The following is a 20606-nucleotide window of genomic DNA, read 5'->3' on the forward strand; positions in this document are numbered from 1 at the left end:
CCTTTTGCTCACTTGCCACCAACACTCCACGATTTAGCTGTGTATTTTCTTGAAATTCCTTCTTCTTCCAGACCCCATCAAAACCACAATATCTGAAAGGAATCTGATCTGATGTGCTGTTTTTCCTTGTATTTACATTTTTTTAGAGACCAGAGAATTTCTAATGGTGGAATTCCTTACACCAGGAAAGTTGGGTCTGGAGAGGGTGCTGTTTGGGTGAATCACTCTCAGTGTATACCCTGCCTCTACCTCAGGGTGACCATCGTCCCAGAACTCATCATGGAGATAACCCATCACAGCCCAGTCATTCCAGATAACAGCCTCTTCCTGTGTGGTCACCAGACTTCGATCCAACTTCCAGACCTACCACTCACGAGGAAAGGATCAGACTCGGTTCTCCTCTCAGTCTGTACCTTTATCGAACCAATTCACCCTGAAGCCTGTTGAAGACAGGATAAGAAGGTATTTTACATACTCACTGCTCAGTGTGTTAAGCAATTGCTTCCTTTTTTTTTATTTTTAATTGTATTTAAATCCAAGTTAGTTAGCATATAGTGTAATAAAGACTTAAGGAGTAGAATTTAGTGATGTATCACTTCCATATAACGCCCAGTGCTCATCTCAACAAGTGCCTTCCTTAATGTCCATCACTCATTTGACCCATCCCCCAACCCACCTCCCCTCCAGCAACCCTCGGTTTGTTCTCTTTTAAGAGTCTCTTAGGGATTAAGCAGTTGCCTCTTTAGGTTGACCCACTTGAGAAGTAAGTTGTGAGACAAACATTGCTCCCACCAACTGAAACTCCTTGATGAGACCTAGCTACTCTCTTCCTAGGCTCAGGCGGTGAGAATCTGGGGCCATCCGGCCGGCGCTGGTTGCCTAATGAGCTGACCTTCCACTCTCAGCTGATCTTCATCCTCCACACAAGGGCCAAGCACATTATAGACTTTTGGAAAGGCTCGTCTTTCTCGTATCCCCCTGTAGAGGTTTGCTGTAGCCCCATTATTCAACAACTTTGGCTTAACTGCTTATCAAATGCCAAATGTTGTCCTAAGTACTGTGGCTACTTCCTGGTTCCTGCCTTCATGGAGGCAACATGATCAGGAATATAGACATTCATCAAAGAACCACGCGAATAACTATAAAACCCCAACCTTGAAGAAAAGGCAAGTGTTATGAGAGCCTTCGGAGAATAGTTTAATTAAGGGATTAAATTAACTTAGTTTAATGATCGGAAAGACTGGTAGGAAGTGATGGGCAGAAAAAGGGGTATTAACTAGGCGAAAAAGGGGTGGGGTGTGGTGTGCAAACGCATGCCAAAGGAAAGAGCTCTTGGAAAGGCTCCATGGAAGAAAAGGACACAATGCATTTGGAGAACTGAGGAAGACCAGTGTAGCTGCAGAAGAGACAGCAAGGGAGGGGGAGGAGCTTCGGGAACAATGGGCCCCAGGAGGTTCCAAAGGAATGGACACACCGTGCAGCCCTGAAAGAGCAGCCTGCATTGATGAGTCTTTACGTGGAGCCATTAAAGCATTTTCAGTAGGGTGGTGCAACATGATCAGATTCATGTTTTGAAATTTTCCCATTGGCTGTAATATGAAAACGGGTTGGCATTGGAGCCAAAATGAGTACAGGTAGATGAGTTAGAAAGCTGCTACAGTGACCCTTTAGGAAGATCATGGCATTCATTATTAGAAGAATGGTGGTGGGTTTGAGGGGAGTTTAATAGCTAAAATATATGGGACGTAAGGCCATGTGTGGCCAAAGGAAATCAGAATAGTATAGGGGTTAAAGTCTTGGGTTTGGGGGCAAGAAAGGCCTGGGTTTGGATCCCAGCTCCATCATTAGCTACCAATGTGATGTGTAGCTAGTAATTTAACCTCTCTCAAGTTCAGATTTTACAAACCCGCAAGTGGGATTATAACAGTATATCTCATTCATAGGGCTATTGCAGGGACTAAATGAGCTGATACCTGGAAAGCACTTCTCACTTCAGTGCCTGGCATGTGGTCAGGATATGCAATATAATTACAATCCATCATTATTATAGTTATTACTACTATTCCAGATGCTTCTGAGGTTGTCAAATAAAGGGAAAACAGTGTCTACTTCACTTTGCAACAGGCTGATTGCTTTAGGATACCAGTTCCTAAGGGCAGAAAAATATAATCACAGGACCATCACAGGCCAAGAAACAGTTGCCAGGGTAGCAATCTCCAATTTCCTCTTCCACCAAGGCCAAGGCCTGTCCTCCTCATCTGTCTTCTTTTCATACTCTTTCAGTTTACATGGAGTCCCATTCTCATGCAGCTTGGCAGCTAGACCCCCAATATCCCTTCTCTCCATTAGTAGGATGTGCCAGAGAATGGCAAAAACTCACAGACTGGGTTCAGTTCAGCAGTGGCTGCATCACTGTGTCTGTGTATTTGTAAATTTAGAGTTCTGGTACCCATATGAAATCTGAAAATAATCATTTACGTTTCTATCATTTCTCTTTTATGTAAGTGTGCTAATACTTGCCATAATTAAAATATGTCGTTTATTTGTCAAAAGGATCAGCAGAGGGCCTTACAAGAAGTGTATCTTTATGGTATGAGAACATATGCAACTCAAAACTGGATTTTCCCTTCCACCTCCCTCCCTTAGTCTGAAGTCTCTTTAAAACACACTTCTGGGGGCGCCTGGGTGGCGTAGTCGGTTAAGCGTCCGACTTCAGCCAGGTCACGATCTCGCGGTCCGTGAGTTCGAGCCCCGCGTCGGGCTCTGGGCTGATGGCTTGGAGCCTGGAGCCTGTTTCGGATTCTGTGTCTCCCTCTCTCTCTGCCCCTCCCCCGTTCATGCTCTGTCTCTCTCTGTCCCAAAAATAAATAAAAAACGTTGAAAAAAAAATTAAAAAAAAAAAAAAAAAAAAAAAAAAAACACACTTCTGTGTACAAACGAGAAAACTCTAAACCAAACAGCTTTCTTACTTTTCAAAAGTCAAGGGACTTGTTACAGTCAAGGTCTCGAGGCAGTCAGTAATGGTCTGGTTGGGTCTTAAGAGATTGGCAGGCCCTTACTAGGTAATTTCTGCTTGTGGAGTTTTCTAACAAGGGATGAAGGACAGACCAGGGAGGAAGGGCTCACTTCAGCTGGCAAGGAAGCCTCAGAAGGATTTGGGGTTTGAAGTACTAAGTTCACCCAAATCCTCCAAAATGGTTCTTTCCCAATTCACATAGCCCACTTTTCACAATAAAAGCCCTGGTTTTCACGTAAGAGACCTAGCAAGGCTCCGAATTCATCTTGCATTATAAAGTTGCAGCCTGCAACAACAAACCTTAGGTCTGATTTTTGGTTGTACCAACAATGTGGCTACAAGAATAAGGGTCCTTTAGAAGCCTTATGGGTCTCTGGCCATGCCTTGATCCAAGGTTGTGAAGTTCTTGGGCTTGTCATTTTCTTTCTCTATGGTCTCGATTGTAATCAAAAGTAGCATGGGGCGCCTGGGTGGCGCAGTCGGTTAAGCCTCCGACTTCAGCCAGGTCACGATCTCGCGGTCCGTGAGTTCGAGCCCCGCGTCGGGCTCTGGGCTGATGGCTCAGAGCCTGGAGCCTGTTTCCGATTCTGTGTCTCCCTCTCTCTCTGCCCCTCCCCCTTTCATGCTCTGTCTCTCTCTGTCCCAAAAATAAAAAATAAAAAAAAAAAAAAAAAAAAAAAAAAAAAAGTAGCTGACATACTCCATAGTCCTCTATTCTCTTTTCTATTGCACAGCAGTAGCCAACTTGGGTTCCTGAATTCTTGACTTCAATAGGCCCTTAACTTGAGGCATCAATATGTGATACTTTAAGTAAGTTAGCCACTGCATGCCCTGTCTCCTTAGAATTCTATTTTACATTGGAAAGAGATCATCACTGTATGTAAACCCAACCAGATCAACTAACCAACATGAGATTCCCATCTTTGTAGGTCTGCAACAGACCTACAGAAATATTGTGCCGATCAGGATTCGTTAAAGAAAAATCAAAACGTGAGGATTTGACACAGGGATTTAGGGGCTCAGAAGTTGTTGGTAAAGCTTGAGAAGTCACCATTAGCATGACTAATGTCAGATGACACCCCTGCAGGGGCAGCCCAGAACTCAGCAACTTGCTGCTGCCACCTAGAGGTCAAGATACTGCCGCAAATGGCCAGCAGTATCACAATGCCCCTGCTCTGAGGCTCCTCCTGGTGGTGGAGCTTGGCATTCCACCAGCCGCTGTGGAACTAATTGCCGTCCAGGTTGGAGGGGGAATTGTTGTGTGTCCCCTTTGCTTTCAGATCTCACGTGAGATCACTGGCAGAATGCAAATTTCATCCATCCTCCCCAAGGAAAGGGATCCTGGGAAATGTAATTCACAAACTCCCAGCCCCTGAACATAGAACAGATTGTGAATGAAGGCTGTTTGCCAACAAAACAGTATTCAATACAGCCGCAGACTTGGGGTAAACAGGAGAATGCAAACATTTATTTCGATCAAAACTCAGAAAAATTGCAGCTTAAGACATTGAATCTATTTTAACTCATATTTAATACTGTTCTAGAATTCTAAAAGTTAGGATTTTAAGACAATTTTTTAAAAAAAATATAAAACCTTTAGCTTACTGATACATTTTAAGATAAGAACATTAATTCCCAAATGTGATTTTCTTGTCACTTTCTCCCAATGGTTCCTTCAGAAGCTGTTCTTCTTAGATCACTGTTGTGCTTCCCTTACGTTAGCCATCCACTCCCAGGATCATAATTTTGACCTTGTCATTATCAATAATGACAACTATCCCGTAATGATAATTTCAGCTGTTAACACCCCACTTTCTGACCACTTCTTTTGTTTCCAGCCCACACCCTCCAGTGCCCCAATTCCAGTAATCCCTTAGTCAAGCAGGACCTCATATCCACTGGTAGGGCCACTACTAACCCCTATGATGTCTTAGAATTAGTGAGTCTTCAAGATATTTCACTTGAATCTTTTGGAAACTGCTATAATAAACCATGCTTTCATAAAACAAGACATCTGAGTGCCGTCTTCAGAAAATTATTTGAATAAATATACAATTCCAGATATTAATGGCACACACCTGAAAGGGGTACTCTAAGGTGTATACAGTGCATAAACGATATTAACCATATGTGGAGCCCACCATTGTTTTTCATTGCCCATCGTCCCTTTTATGTTTATTGCTCTTAAACTGGTCTAAATTCCATGTTTAATCCTTGTATTCACCTCCTTGCATTTATCCTCAACTACTTTTCCTCTCACTTTGCTCTACTCACTTGGCTAAACCACATACCTTGTTAAATTCAACTCTGCCTACTCAGCGCCTACACTCACACTGCTGAATGTGGTTGGAGAAAAACTCCATCATCCTGACTGGACTTTTGTATTCACAATCACTAAATCAAATGCCCCAGAATACTCTGTTTCTCTAACCAGTACACCTCTCCACTTCCCGATGCAAATTTCATACTTTTTCCTGTTTCCTCAAACTTCCAACATCTTTCCCCACATCTAAATTTTCAACTGCTAACTTTTCTTCCTCTTTCCCTTGAACATTTTAAGTAATCAAAAGAGAATTTTGAGAGGCTCCCACCACCGTCTGCACTATCTGCAACAGTGCTGCGTATAATATGCAAACTTGTCTTTTGTTGCTACTAATGAACTCCTCTCTTGATATTTTCTCTTCTCAGAACCATTAATTTATTTTATCTTCTTAGTTGATTACCATAAACATGGAAGTATGCTGCTACTTATCTCATATTACAAAACAACAACAACAACAACAACAACAACAACACCTTGATCATGGCCTGAACTCTAAATACCACCCCTATTTTAAGTCAACTCTGAAAGAGTTGTCTATATTCTGCTAGCATTTCTCTTGTCCCCTTGTTCTTGAACTCACAGCACCCACTTATCTAGTTCTTCTTTGCTAAATTAAATGGTCTGTTCCTATCTTGGCCTATCAGAACCATTTGACAAGAGTTGTCTCCTCTCTACTCCTTAAAATGTTTTCCTCACTTACCTTCTAAACCCACTACACATTGCCTTCATCTCATTGCTTCTTCTGGCTACTCCTCCTTGGGATCCTTTGCTACTTCCTTGTCATCCCCCCCACCCCCACCTCTGGACTTTGAAGGACCAAGAGCTCCATCTTTGGAACTTTTCTGTCTTCCAGCTACCCCCCGCTCCTAGGGGGTCTTAAGCAATTTCATACTGTTAAGTATCACGTAGCTACTATGAGTTCCTGAATTTAGGTCTCTAGCCCGGACCTCATTCCTGAACTCCAGACTTGAATATCCAATCATCTACCCGGGATCTCCACTGGGAAGTCTAAAAGGTATCCCAAATAAAATATGCCCACAATTTGTAATCTTCTTTTCCAGACTTGCTCTTGATTCTTCCTTTCTCACATTAGTCAGTGATAACTCCATCCTCTCAGTGGCTCAAGCTAAAGCTTTGGTGTCACACTTAACAATTCTTTTTTCCATTTCTCACCTTTGGTCAATCAGGAAATCGTGTTGATTCCATCCTAAACATATACATCTATAGAACTATCCATGGTTCTTCAGAACCAACCTCTGCAATATTTACTAGTAGTAGGACATGGTGTACCCAACATACTGTCAAGTGATCCAGAAAAAAATGTGACGAGGGACACCTGGGTGGTTCAGTCAGTCAAGTGTCCAACTTCGGCTCAGGTCATCATCTCCCAGTTCATGAGTTCGAGCCCCTCATCAGGCCCCATGCTGACAGCTCAGAGCCTGGAGTCTGCTTCAGATTCCTTGTCTCCTTTCTCTGCCATTCCCCTGCTTGCACTCCCTCTCTCTCTTTCTCTCTCTCTCTCTCTCTCTCTCAAAAATAAACATTAAAAAAAAAAGAAATAATGTGATGAAAGATAGATTTGGAGAAAGTAAATGGGACAAAATGCAAACAATTATATGAGAGTTCTATGCAATATTCTTTTTTTTTAATTTTTTAAATTTTTATTTATTTTTGAGAGAGAGAGACAGAGTGAGAGCAGGGGAGGAACACAGAGAGAGGGAGACACAGAATCCAAAGCAGGCTCCAGGCTCCGAGCTGTTAGCACAGAGCCCCGCTCGGGGCTCAAACCCATGAACCGTGAGATCATGACCTGAGCAGAAGTCGATGCTCAACCGACTGAGCCACCCAGGCTCCCTGCAATATTCTTAAAATTTTTCCCTGGATTACCAAAAAAATATCTAAAATCCATTACTTATTAGCTCTACACCTGCCACCATAAATAATCATCTCTTGACTATTTTTTTAGCACATTCTCAAGTTTATTTTTATTTATTTTTGAGAAAGAGAGAGAGAGTGAGAGTGAGAGAGAGCAAGCACGAGTGGGGGAGGGACAGAGAGAGAAAGGGAGAGATAGAATCCCAAGCAGGCTCCTCGCTGTCAGTGTGGAGCCCGTCTTGGGACTCGATCTCACAAACTGTGAGCTCATGACCTGAGCCAATAATCAACAGTCCAATGCTTAACTGACTGAGCTACCCACCGGTATATTCTTAATAAGACAGCCAATTGCATCTTATTACAGCATAAATCAGGTGCTGTCACCCTTTGCTCAAAACCCTTCAATAGTATTCCATTTAACTTAGAGGGAAGACTCAAGTTATTTTATGATCTGTGAGGGCTACATGATTTGCTCCTACTTCCCCATTAGTTATCTAGTCTCAAATACCACTCTTTGCTCAGTCACTGTACCGCAGGCCACATGAGCTCCTCGGTGCTCCTGAGGAACCAGACAGCACCTGCTTTGGGACCTTTCCATATTATATCCCTTCTGCCAAGAAATACAACTCTGAAAATTATTCACAGGGCTTATCCCTTAAGTTTTTTTTAGGTCTTTTACCAAATGTCACTTTCTTCTAAGCCTTTCTTGGATGCCCTATATTAAATTCTTAAATACCCTCCTCTCTGCAATGACATTTCTAGACTTCTTCTCCATTTTTCTTTCTCCAGCACTGGGCACCAACATTGTATATGTATTTACTTACTTATCTAGTTTATTTTCTGTCTACCCTTAGGATGGAAGCTCCATGAGGGCAGATAGTTTTGTGTTTCTTAACTCTTATATTCTCAGCGTTTAAAACAGATACATAAAAGGTACTAAATAAGTATTTGTTGAGTAGATAAATGGATAATGTACCAATCTTACTATCCCTTATGGATTTCCACAAATCATCAATTATGCAATTATACCTGATGTGTTATAATCAAACCCAGTGGAAATGGGTTACCCAAGTCTCCAGAACAGCTGGATCGTCGATGGGTCACCAGCACAGGATAATCTCTATGTTTCATGATGGAAAGAGGTAAAAACCAATGTTTTTCTTTCTTTTCAGCTCTTAATTCTATCTTTTCTTACTGGTTCACAAATTTGTAACTACTCTAAAGCATTTCTTCTGTTACTGTACTTTTGCTTTATTTAGATATATCTTTTTTGGTCTGAAATGGCTTCTGATCTCTGAACTCTCCTAATAAATTCACTTCTGATATTTTGTGCTCTTTTCATATTTCCTTTGAGTTTGTGTCACAGTCTAGGCATATTGGAGTCTGTTCTTCATCATATATTAATATCTTCTACCTTTTCTCTGTCCTTGTTTCTGTCTTTTTCAAAGGACCTTAACAGTTTCTGGATACTTTAAAAATTAATGTCATTGGCCACCACCATTCTGCCTCACTTGTGTGTAATGATTTTCCTAAATACTGTTCTGAACTGAGCTTTTGTTTACAAGATAATTGTGCCAGTAATGACATCAGGTTGTAGATGAGTTTGCAATTGGGAAAGGATATGTGGATTGAAGAACTTCTTAATTGGATTCCTACAAAGAGTGTCCCAGAGTGGCTGAATAAACTCACTGGTACACACAGTTTTATTGGTTACTTGGAAATACTTCAAGGAGCCCCCAGAAAGGAAAAGAGATCCTTACTTGTCAATTTCTTCTTCCTGGTTTATTTCACTACCCATACCTATTTGCAGCTGGAAAATTTGTGAGAAGTCATCAGAATCAAGTTTCTGTGGGAACATGTGTTAGTTTAGACTCATAGACTTATTATGATGCAAGCTACAGAAAAGTCAGCTGAAATTGGCAAAAACAATACGGAAGATTTATTAGCTCATGAAAGTCTGAAAAAATAGATTTCCGGATTCACTGAAAGTTTCAGTCAAGGATTTGGTTTCAATCTTCTACTTTCTATTATCCTGCCCACATGTTGGCTTCATTGTAAGGCTGATTGCCCTATAGTTGTAGGACAGCTAACAAATAATAGGCTACATACTTCTTGGCTTACCCATTGGGAAAGAAAGTACTTGTGTCCAAAAGTTCCAGGCAAAGTTTATAATATTTATTCCAATTGAATCATCTTAGGTTATGTGCCTAATACTGTCCTTCCAACCAAGCCAAGAGGAATTAAATGTTCTCATTGGTTTTAACCAATCAGGACCCATCCCTGGCATTTTACTTGACACAATATTTTCCCAAAGCAAGGAGCTAACATGAACAAGTTATAGATGTCTGTATTTGTCAGCATTCCAAAGGAATCAGAAATCATACATACTAGGGGTGCCTGGGTTGCTCAGTAAGTTAAGCGTCCAACTTCAGCTCAGGTCATGTTCTCACGGTTCGTGGGTTTGAGCCCCACATCGGGCTCTGTGCTGACAGCTCACAGCCTGAAGCCTGTTTCAAGTTCTGTGTCTCCCTCTCTCTCTATCCCTCCCCTGCTCATGCTCTCACTCCTCTCTCTCTCTCTCTCTCTCAAAAATAAAATAAAAACATAAACAAATTTTTTAAAGAAATCATACATACTAAATTAGGATATTTTGAGGTGAGATATATTTGCTATTGTTTTTGTTTTACTCAAAGGGCCAAATTACAAAGGTGTGGATGGGGTATACTCGAATTATAAGGCATATCACAGGAACTTGGAGAAAGCAACAGCAGAACCACCACCAATCTCAGACCCAAAGGGAAAAGAGGACAGAGAGATTACTAGAACCTGAAAGAGGAGTCCTGTGGAGGATAGCATGTTAAAAAGAGCAGTGACCCATTTAGGAACACAGATCATTTCATAGGAGGTTGGGAGGGAGCTCGTGAAAGTAAGAATCTTATATTCTTGTTTTCTGCTGTTTTTACTGTAGCTCGTCATTGTTCCAACCAAACCAGAAACCTGAAGATGCCAGAGCCCCATTGATGTGGTCCATGCTGGTCAGCCTTCCAGGGCAGAGGGCAGAGAACAGAGCTGGGAAGGTAAATGACATGTACTCTGTACAGTAACTGAATCAAAATGTCGGTGCTGTGAGGAAGGTGGGGGAGGGGCGATAAATCCTGAGCAGACAGTAAATGTTTCCTACAGACCAGAAGTATTTTGCTCACTAATATTACTAAGGACTCTTAAGATATTTAAGGCAGCCACTTGTGTTCCAAAGGCAGACAAAGCCTCTGAAAAATACTTATCATATCATATCATATCATTATCATACACATATCACTATATGTGTATGAGTGTTTTCTTACCTAAGACTAGTAGCATGAACCAACTATTTATCTTAATTAACCATATTTATTGTCATCACCTGTATTAAGAACTACAGACAGGGGCGCCTGGGTGGCTCAGTCGGTTAAGCAGCCAACTTCGGCTCAGGTCATGATCTCGCGGTCCGTGAGTTCAAGCCCCGTGTCGGGCTCTGTGCTGACAGCTCAGAGCCTGGAGCCTGTTTCAGATTCTGTGTCTCCCTCTCTCTGACCCTCCCCTGTTCATGCTCTGTCTCTCTCTGTCTCAAAAAAGTGAATAAACGTTTAAAAAAAAAAAAGAAAAAAAAAAAAAGAACTACGGACAGAATGAATAATAGCTATTTGGTGGGACAAAGTGTTTAACTTCTAGGAATACTTCCCAGACAAAACAATTTTTCACATATAAGATTATCATGTGGATGACAGAGATCTCCTATTTTCTTTCTTGAGCATAAAATAACTATGCTTTACTATTAGCGCAAAATATTTAGATTAACTAGAAGGAGAATTTCTTGATACTAGGATATGTTAAACTCCAAAGTATTTTCCCTGTCGAATGTTTTTGAGCACAGTTTTGGGATTCCGCTATGTTCTAAGATAAACCTGAAAACCAGCAAGTCTTTGAATGGATATAAAAAATTGATTTTGCCTCTCCAGTCACAGAGCTGCAATGTGTCCGAGGGTGACTACCAGAGTGACAGCTGTTTTGGTTGTAGAGCCAGTGAACTATTTTTCCATTTTCACCTAGAGCTAGTTTAGAGTGATTCAGATCACCAACGCATTGCACTGCACATTTAGGTCTTCAGATTCCCCTCCAGCCTTCATATGTCATGACAAGGACACAAGTATGGAATGATAGGCTAGAACAGAAAAGGCAGGACTCAAAATCCAGGCAGATATGCAGAGTTAAGTCTCATAACATTCATTCACTCATTCATTCATTCATCCATTCATTCAATGTTTACTGGGTACCTACTATGTACATGCCATGCAATATTCTTTGCATTAATTAGAGCTGTGAACAAAACAGAAAACGTTCTTGCATACATGACGTTTATCTTCTATAAAGGAAAGCAGACAATAAATGATACACATACAAATATATACTACATTCAACAATGATAGCTGCTAAGGAGAAAAAAATAAAGCAGAGAAAAGACAAAAATCTGTCCAGTAAATGTTTGAAATATTAAGTAATGTGGCCAGAGAAAACAGCACTGAGACTGTAACTTTTGAGAAAAATAGCGAAGGAAGTAAATGAGGAAGCAATAGGGATATCTGGAGAAAATATTGTGGGGAAAGAAAAGAGAAAATGAAAAGGCCCTGAGGTTGAAAGCTCCCTGTTCTATTTGAGGAATAGGAAGGAAGTTGTCATGGCTAGAGCTCAATGAGTGATGGGGATAGTCATAGAAGATGAGGTCAGAGAAATAGCAGCTAGTAGTGAAAGACAGATCCGTTAGTCTTGGGAGATCATTGCAGGGACTTTGGTGCTAATCTCGATGATGTGGAAATCCACTGGAGAGTCCTGAGCACAAGAATGGTACGACGTAACTTGAATTTTAAGAAAATCCTGGCTAATACGTTGATCGTAGCCTGAATTATCAAAGGCAGAAGCAGGAAGACTAATTAGGAGGCCATTGTAGTAACACCAGTGAGAAAAGATTGTGAGTGGATTGGACTATGGTGATGACAGAGCAGATGCTGTGAATATATCTGTAAGTGAGAGATTATAGGATTTATTGACACATGAGAGATAGACACATTAAGACTGGCAGAGTGTTTCCAAAGGATTCCATGAAAACATCATTTCAGTTCTAACAGGTCTAAGTAGCAAGTGAAATTCTGGGCCAATCAAGATGGATAGAATAATGTTTCTCAACTCAGAATGAGATCCGAAGTGAATCAAGGTGGTGCCAGAGTGACTGAGAAAAAATGATTGGCAGATCTATGACAGATGATCAGCACAGATCTAGACAGAGAGGCATCAGGGATACCTAGGAGCATGGATCATAATATGGATTCTAATGGGCTTTCATATTGGGCAGTGATTTGATCATTGTGGAAGAAGGCAGCAACTTATTGGTTCAGAGTGGGATCTAGTTAGAGAGAGTCAAGGCACTAACACATCACCAAGATATTCTGGAGAGTCAGAATAACGTCTCTTAAGCCAGAGCTGGTCTCAGACATGGAGGCAAAACTCAACTGAGGAGTAGAGCAGTTCATATGACTGGAAGCCAGGCAAGCTAAGACCCTGAAACAATGCACCCAGAGGCTATCTCTGTCAAAGACTCAAGTGCTAACAGGACCTGAATGTCAATAATAAAATATAGAAGGTGTTTTTATCTACTTGGGTCTTCTGTAGCCTCTGTAGCTTAAGGGGCTGTTCCAATGACTTTCTGATGAAGCATTGAGTCTGGTCACTATACTGGAGGTTGCTCCCTAGGACTTCTTCAGACAAGATTCCTGCTGTTCCTGACTGTTACTGGGGTTGGAGAAAAGGTGTGCCTTCCCAGATAGAGAAGCACAGACTGTACAAGACATGGAAATGAGACATTATTTGGGATGTGTAGAAATGGTGAGGAGACCTGCTTTTTGAAACACGGGAATGGCATAAGGTAAACCCGGGAAGAATGCCCCTAAAGACCAGAGTAAGACATCTCTATAGGGAGTGATTAACAATTTGCAGGAAGGAGAGTAACCATAGGTGTCACATTTTAAAAAGTTTTTTGCCACCTTCACCGTGAAGGCATATTAGTCATCTAAGGCCGCCATAACAGAACACCACAGACTGGGTGGTTTAAACAACAGAGATGTATTTTCTCATAATTCTGGAGGCTGGAAGTCTCCAGATCGAGACTGGTTTCTGCTGAGGCCTCTCTCCTCAGCTTGCAGACAGCCACCTTCTCACTGTGTCTTCACACACACACACACACACACACACACACACACACACACACATCTCTGGTATCTCCTCATCTTCTTATAAGGACACCACCAATCATATTGGATTAGGGACCCACCCCCCTATGACCTCATATAACATTAATTTACTCTTGAAACATCCTATTTCCAAAATGACATGAGTCATGTGGGTTAGGGCTTCAACATACGAGTTTTGAGGAGGCACATTTTAGCCCATAACAGAGGGGTATGAAATCAAAGGCAAGAATATTGTTCTAAGAGTCTAGGTAGGAGGAAATTGAGACCTGCACTAAGGTGCTGGTAGTGACAAGGAAAAGAAGATGGATAAGAGAGACATTTCGGAGGAATCTGGGTGGCTCAGTCACTTAATTGTCTGACTCTTGACTTCAGCTCAGGTCATGATCTCATGGTTTGTGGGCTCAAGCCCTGTGTTGGGCTCCATGCTGACAATATGGAGCCTGCTTGGGATTCTCTCTTTCCCTCTCTCTCTCTGCCCTTCCCCTGCTCGTGTGTGCTCTCTCTCTCTCTCTCAGAATAAATCAATAAACTTAAAAAAAAGACATTTCATAGAGAAAAGGCACAATTACTAAGCAACTGATTGAATATAGAGGCTGAGAGAGAAGAATCAATAAATCAGAAGTCTTGAACCTGAGTGACAAGCAGAATAATATTGTCCTTTAACAAAAAGAAGGCCTTTTTCTACATGTGGTTGTTTCTTTCACTTTGTCCTTCCTTCATTTTCTCTGGATACCAGCACCACTCCTGTTTCTTTCTCTGCCTCCCGTCTCCTCCAATTTGCAGCTGCAGCAGAAAGTCTGACATTCTCCACTAGGTTAATCTTTTGCAATACAATTCCAGGAAACAAATCTTTCGTGTCACTTCCACTGTGCCCTGCTCTGTCCCTCTTCCTATATTTTCAGGCATTGCAGTGATTTGCTTTGATTACTTCATTTGTTTGCTGTTTGTCTGTTTTTCTTGGTTAACTTCTTCCACGCTCATTTCTGGTGCCCTTTCTCATGGGGTCTAATTACTGCCCTCGAGAATCACCATGTCTGAGTTATTACTTGATGATGTGCATGTGTAGAGATCATTTTAAAGCTTTTGTTTTTACTTCTCTATATATTTTTATTTTGAGAGACAGAGAGAGTGCAAGTGGGGGAGGGGCAGAAACAGGGGGAGAGAGAGAATCCCAAGCAGGCTTCCAGGTCAGTGCACAGAGCCCAACATGTGGCTCGATCTCATGAACCATGAGATCATGACCTGAGCCAAAATCAAGGGTTGGATGCTGAACTTACTGAGCCACCCAGGCACCCCATAAAGGGATTATTTTAAAGGCAATTTATTTTGAAGGAGGGAAACATAACAGAAATTTTAAAAAAGCACTACTTTACAAACTGTATAGCTTTTGGAATTCAGTTCCCCAAAGTGAATATATAGTATTTAAAATCATTGCTATTATGTAAATCACAAAACTTAGAAAAATACGCTTGAATAATACAATTTCTATCTTAATTTATTTATTGCTAAAAATACATTTTCTTGGCCCCCAACCTCCTACATTTTGATTCTTCAGGACTTAGATAAGGTATTGACATTTGTATTTTAAATAAACTCAGGTGATGAGGACATCCAGCCAGTTTTAAAGAGGACAACCATACTTTCTTTGGCCCACATAAGAGCTGAACACTGACAATGCAGATTTGGATCGGACAAGTTTTGAAACTATTGTAGTTTCTTTTACATTTTTTTCAAATTAAAAAAAAATTTTTTAATGTTTATTTACTTTTGAGAGAGAGAGAGAGAGCACAAGCAGGGGAGGGACAGAGAGAGCGAGGGAGACACAGAATCCGAAGCGGGCTCCAGGCTCTGAGCTGTCAGCCAGAGCCCGACTAGGGACTTGAACTCACGAACCATGAGATCATGACCTGAACTGAAGTCGGATGCTTAACTGACTGACCCAGCCAGGCGCCCCATAAACTATTACAGTTTCTTTTAAATAAAAAAGGACAGATGAGATATTCTGTTGACTTTGCTATTTGAATTTGATGAAATGGGAACATCTGTAGGTAATTTTAAGGGAAAATGTCATGCCAATAGAGTTAGAGATGAGATCCAGACCTCCAAACAAATACAACAAAACCACAAAAAATTTAAAACCTGTTGGACATTGGTAAAAATACTTTCTCATTATATCCTGAAAATCCTTATCACAGTAGACATACAAAAATACTTATTTGTTTACCTAGTGTTCGTCAGGAACTAAAGATAAAAATTAGTAAGTAAGTCCCAACTTCACATCTAAACCAATCCAACCACCTGTGTGTTTATTTGATAGGGGTTTACAATGAGAAATTAACATTGATAATAAATCTTACAATTAATTTTAACTTCTTTTTCTATTGTTATACCAAAATCTAGGCCCATTAGCACTTAGCAAATTAGGAAAGAAACATGAAAATGAATACAGTTGGACTAACTTGAAAATTTGCTGGGTCAAACATTGGTAAAGAGTAAAAGCCAAAGGATTACTTTGAAACTCATTGTGGTTCCAACTGCGTGTGTTTTTTTTCCAGGATGTTTGATTCGATTGAGTGTGAGGGGAATCACCCAAATCAGCTTACAGTCTGAAGATACCTTTATTTCCTGCTTAATGTCCTGTGTCCTTTAAAGCAAAATGAAAAGAAAACTCAAATCCTCAGAAGTGTTACTTCCTGTTATTCTCTCTCCCCAAAGGCATCAAATTGGAATACTTATAGGTATGTGTGATTTGTATTTACCTTCATATCTTTAAATAACATGCTTCCTGATTTGGATACTGGGGCATTATCTGTTGACTTCTCACCATGGAAAATGTGAGCATTTAACTCTATCTTAGAGAGGTTTTCACCTCTCTTATATTCACATACACTTCCTGTCTTCCATGTTCGTAATGGCGTATAATCTGAATTCTAGTTTGGTAAATATCCAGTATTTATATTACTATGACCAGATGAACGGAGTATACAGTTGAGTCATAGATTACTCTGTGACTACTCATCATTCCCCACACAATTCCCTGGTTTCTCAGGAATCAACAATTTCCTTGATATTTTGTTAGCTTTTTTAAAAAAAAAAATTTTAATGTTTATTTATTTTTGACAGAGAGAGAGAGAGAGAGAGAGAGAGAGAGCGAGCATGAATGGGGGAGGGGCAGAGAGAGGGAGGCAGGATCTGACCTGGCAGCACAGAGCCCAATGCAGGGCTGGAGCAGTTAAGTCAGAGGCTTAACTGACTGAGCCACCCAGGCGCCCCGTTAGCTTGTTTTTTTGTTGTTGTTTGTTTATTTTTTTTTATTTTTTTATTTTTAAAATTTTTTTTAACGTTTATTTTATTTTTGAGACAGAGAGAGACAGAGCATGAACGGGGGAGGGTCAGAGAGAGGGAGACACAGAATCTGAAACAGGCTCCAGGCTCTGAGCTGTCAGCACAGAGCCCGACGCTGGGCTCGAACTCACGGACCGCGAGATCATGACCTGAGCCGAAGTCGGCTGCTTAACCGACTGAGCCACCCAGATGCCCCTGTTTGTTTATTTTTTATGAGACTTTCACAGCCTCAACAGCCAGATTTCCCTGCCCAAGAGTCTAAATCTCCTCTCAATGTGGACAAATGAATCAGGTATCCCACCAGCTACCATATTGAGTGTGAGGTGATGTCAATCCAGTCAGACTCTTCTGAAACCTACGTGTTAGCTAGACTTGCGTTCTTCGTAAAAAGTACCTGGGGGGCAAAAGTAGGGGAAGAAGCTTTGGTAACATAGCTGCTACAGCCATGAGACCTAAGTCCTTTTCCTCTGCCAGCACCTTAGCTGGATGGGTTTTTCTCGGGAAGGTGACCCAAACCCTCATTCCTGAAGAATCTGAGTACTTGATGGGCTTGTCTTGTCCAGCTGAAGGACTCAATTTAGGACTACTGGGTGAGTGTGTATTAAAGGATTCCAGTAAATCCCCTCCTAGGTTCCAATTATAGCTCATCACATCCCATTGAATAATAGAAACCCAAATGCCCTCTGGAATTGGGACAATTATAATGCTCAGTTGGAGAAACCCTTTTCTTCGCCCCTTTTTTACAGAAGCATGAGGAGCCCACAATGGCCAGTAATCAGTTTCCAGTTCATTGTATCACAACCTGGTAGACACTTTCTTTTTCCAGGCCATAAGAGTTTCAAAGCAACAGTATCTAAGGCTATAAAGACTTTCAGCAGAAATTCTTTCAGTGGAAATTAGATTATAGTAAGGGGAATTGCTGCCTCAATTTCCAGACCTGTGCACCATGGCTATGCTATAGGGGAGAATGTAGCATCTGTTGATCTCTGGTTTAAGGCATAGACTGCATTCTGTAAGACAATACCTCAATCTCAGGATATTGTCTCCCAGCTCATGTGGTACTAGGACTTTAGCATTTCATATCACTGTTTGATCAAGACAACTACATCTGGGGGGTGCCTGGGTGGCTCAGCCAGTTAAAGCATCTGCCTTCGGCTCAGGTCATGATTTCGCAGTTCATGACTTTGAGCGCCACGTTGGGTTCTCTGCTGACAGCTCAGAGCCTGGAGCCTGCTTCAGATTCTGTGTCTCCCTCCCTCTCTGCTCCTTCCCTGCTCACACACACACACTTTCTCTCTCTCTCTCAAAAATAAATAAACATTAAAAAAAAAAAGACTGCTACACTTGGGTGATGAAGCACATTGAAAGTTAATGGATTTCATGGGTATGAAGTGATTATCAATTTTCTTTGCTACAAATTGTGCCCCCTAATCACAGATGCCGTGTCAGACTTATCAGAGATATCAGAGTTGGCTGCTGCCATTTGCAGATTGGGCACTCAACAGTTGTAGTCAATAGGCTGGCCTTAGTGCGGGAAGCCCATGCTATTGCCTTCATGCATAGCCTCTTTTTCTGCCATCTGATCACTTTGCACATAGAATAGATCATTAAGCAAGCACAAGGCAAGGGAAAGAGACTCACTACCTCCACAGGAAAACCAATTTTGTCTATTCGACTACTGAAAACCTTCACCAGCTATGCCCTCTGGTAGGCATTTGGTAGAAAACAAATACTTTCACACTTTCTTCGTTTTCCAAAGAATTCATCTACATGGCTCTTGTCCAGATTTTCTTGTCATCATTTTTTTTTATGTTTATTTATTTTTTGAGAGAGAAAGATACACACACAGAGAATGTGAGCTGTCAACACAGAGCCTGACATGGGGCTCAAACTCATGGACCGCAAGATCATGACCTGAGCTGAAATTGGACCCTTAATCAACTGAGCCACCCAGGCATCCCTCTAGTCATCAGTTGTCTAACTTGGTTCTTTGCAAGTTCCACACCAGCTGACCAATCTATTCATTTGTCCATAAATCAGTGTAGTTCGACAGCCCAGGCCATCTCTCCTTCCACACAAAGCAAATGTATGTAGCACTCCAATGTCTGCCGACGGGGAGGATTTTCCTTCCCCCCTGAGTGGGCTTAAGTACAGTGGCTGCTCCTTTCACCTGTGCTGGCATATCAGCAATTGATCTTGGAAGTAGGCCCAAGTTTTTCCTTTAACATGTTAGAAAATTCCCCATGACGTCATAGGTGTGGGATAAGGAAAAGACAGCAAAGCGATAGGAGCAGGTGGAATGAGACGCTGAGCCACGTGCATTTGATAGTGCCCTCCAGAGCTCTTGGAGCCAGATCTGTCTCACAGATAACACTTACATTTTACAATGACATGCTACTATTCACACACAGGTTTATGGTTGCATCCAAGGTGTGTAACAGATTGTGTGCTTGTCTATAGTATTAGTTTCTTAGAGCTGCTGTAACAAAACCCCCACAAACCAGGTGGCCTAATAAAACAGAAATGTATTGTCTCAGAGTCTGGAGATAAGAAGTTTCAAATCAAGGTGTTGGCAGGGCCATGCTCTCTCTGAAAGCTCTAAGGAAGAATCTATTCTATGCCTTTTCCTTAGCTTCTGGTGTGGACAACAATCCTTGGCATTTCTTGGCTTGTAAACACATATTCTAACTTCTACCTCTGCTGTCACATGGTGTTTCTCCCTGTGTGTCTTTGTGTCTTTTCTCCACTCACAAGGGCACCAGTCATATTGGATAAAGATCCACCATGCTCAAGTATAACCCCATCTTAACTAATTACATCTGCAATGTCCCTATTTCCAAGTAAAGTCATATTCTGAAGTCTAGGAAGGACACGGATTTGGGGGACACTATCCAACCTTGTATATATCTGGTCCCCTGGTGTGATGTTCAGTTTCTATCAGAGCCAAGAAAATTCTTTTCCAATCAAGAATGGTGGTTGGTAGAAGGAGGCATGACCTTACTCCCAAACCCTAAGAGTCTGCACTATCATTCTCTTACCGGGACTTTTCAGAGACTCCATACAGCCTCTCTGTCAGCCCTGGATACTTCTACTACCTACTGCATCATAAAGCTCACAGATCAGGGCAACTGTCATGGCCTGGACTTGCCATAGATCTTCTTTTTCTCTGAGCCCTACTCAAAACAAGCAACATTATAGGTTACATAAAGTAAATGGGCTGGAGAAGCTTGACCAAATGAGATGTGTATTACCTCTAAAATCTAAGGCTCAGCACATATTACTCTCCTTGCTCCATATTGGGCTGTGCAACATGTCTCTTACTCTGGAAGAGAGATTCTGATGTGCCTCATATCACTGGACCCATAGAAACTTAACCAGTGAGGCAGGACGCAGAGCTTACAGTAACGTTTATCTCCCATCTCAGGCTAATTAATAGGTGTTACTAAGGAATTTAAGGTGCTGGCTACTTCCTTCTCACCAGGTCCAATTAGAATAATGTCATCAATGTAATGGATCAATGTGGTATTCCGAATGTCCCCTTGAGTTGCATATTATGATAGCAGAAGAATGGATAAGATCCATTAAAAGTATACTCTGGCCTGTACGATATAAATGCAAATTGCTTCTACTCTTCCCTCACTGATGAGATGGGAAAAATTGCCAAGCCAGTACCTTCATATCAAGGGCTGTTTTTATTTGCTCCAGCAGATACCACATCTGGAAATGCAGCAGTGATTAGTTTTGCTACTTGATTAAAGTCGTGATA

General features: G+C 41.4%; 1 protein-coding gene across 1 annotated transcript in view; it reads left to right on the top strand.

The window, feature by feature from the left end:
* Positions 1-20606, top strand: part of MYCT1 (MYC target 1) — an 85273-nt gene that overhangs the window by 1932 nt on the left and 62735 nt on the right. Inside the window, exons 2-4 of the mRNA XM_060616928.3 lie at positions 255-462; positions 10183-10291; positions 16051-16233. Coding sequence (XP_060472911.1) covers positions 16152-16233 — 82 coding nt within the window. The 5' untranslated portion in view covers positions 255-462; positions 10183-10291; positions 16051-16151. The remainder of the gene's footprint in view (positions 1-254; positions 463-10182; positions 10292-16050; positions 16234-20606) is intronic.

This window comes from Panthera onca, chromosome B2, assembly GCF_046562875.1.
Source record: "Panthera onca isolate mPanOnc1 chromosome B2, mPanOnc1 haplotype 2, whole genome shotgun sequence".
Taxonomy (NCBI): Eukaryota; Metazoa; Chordata; class Mammalia; order Carnivora; family Felidae; genus Panthera; species Panthera onca.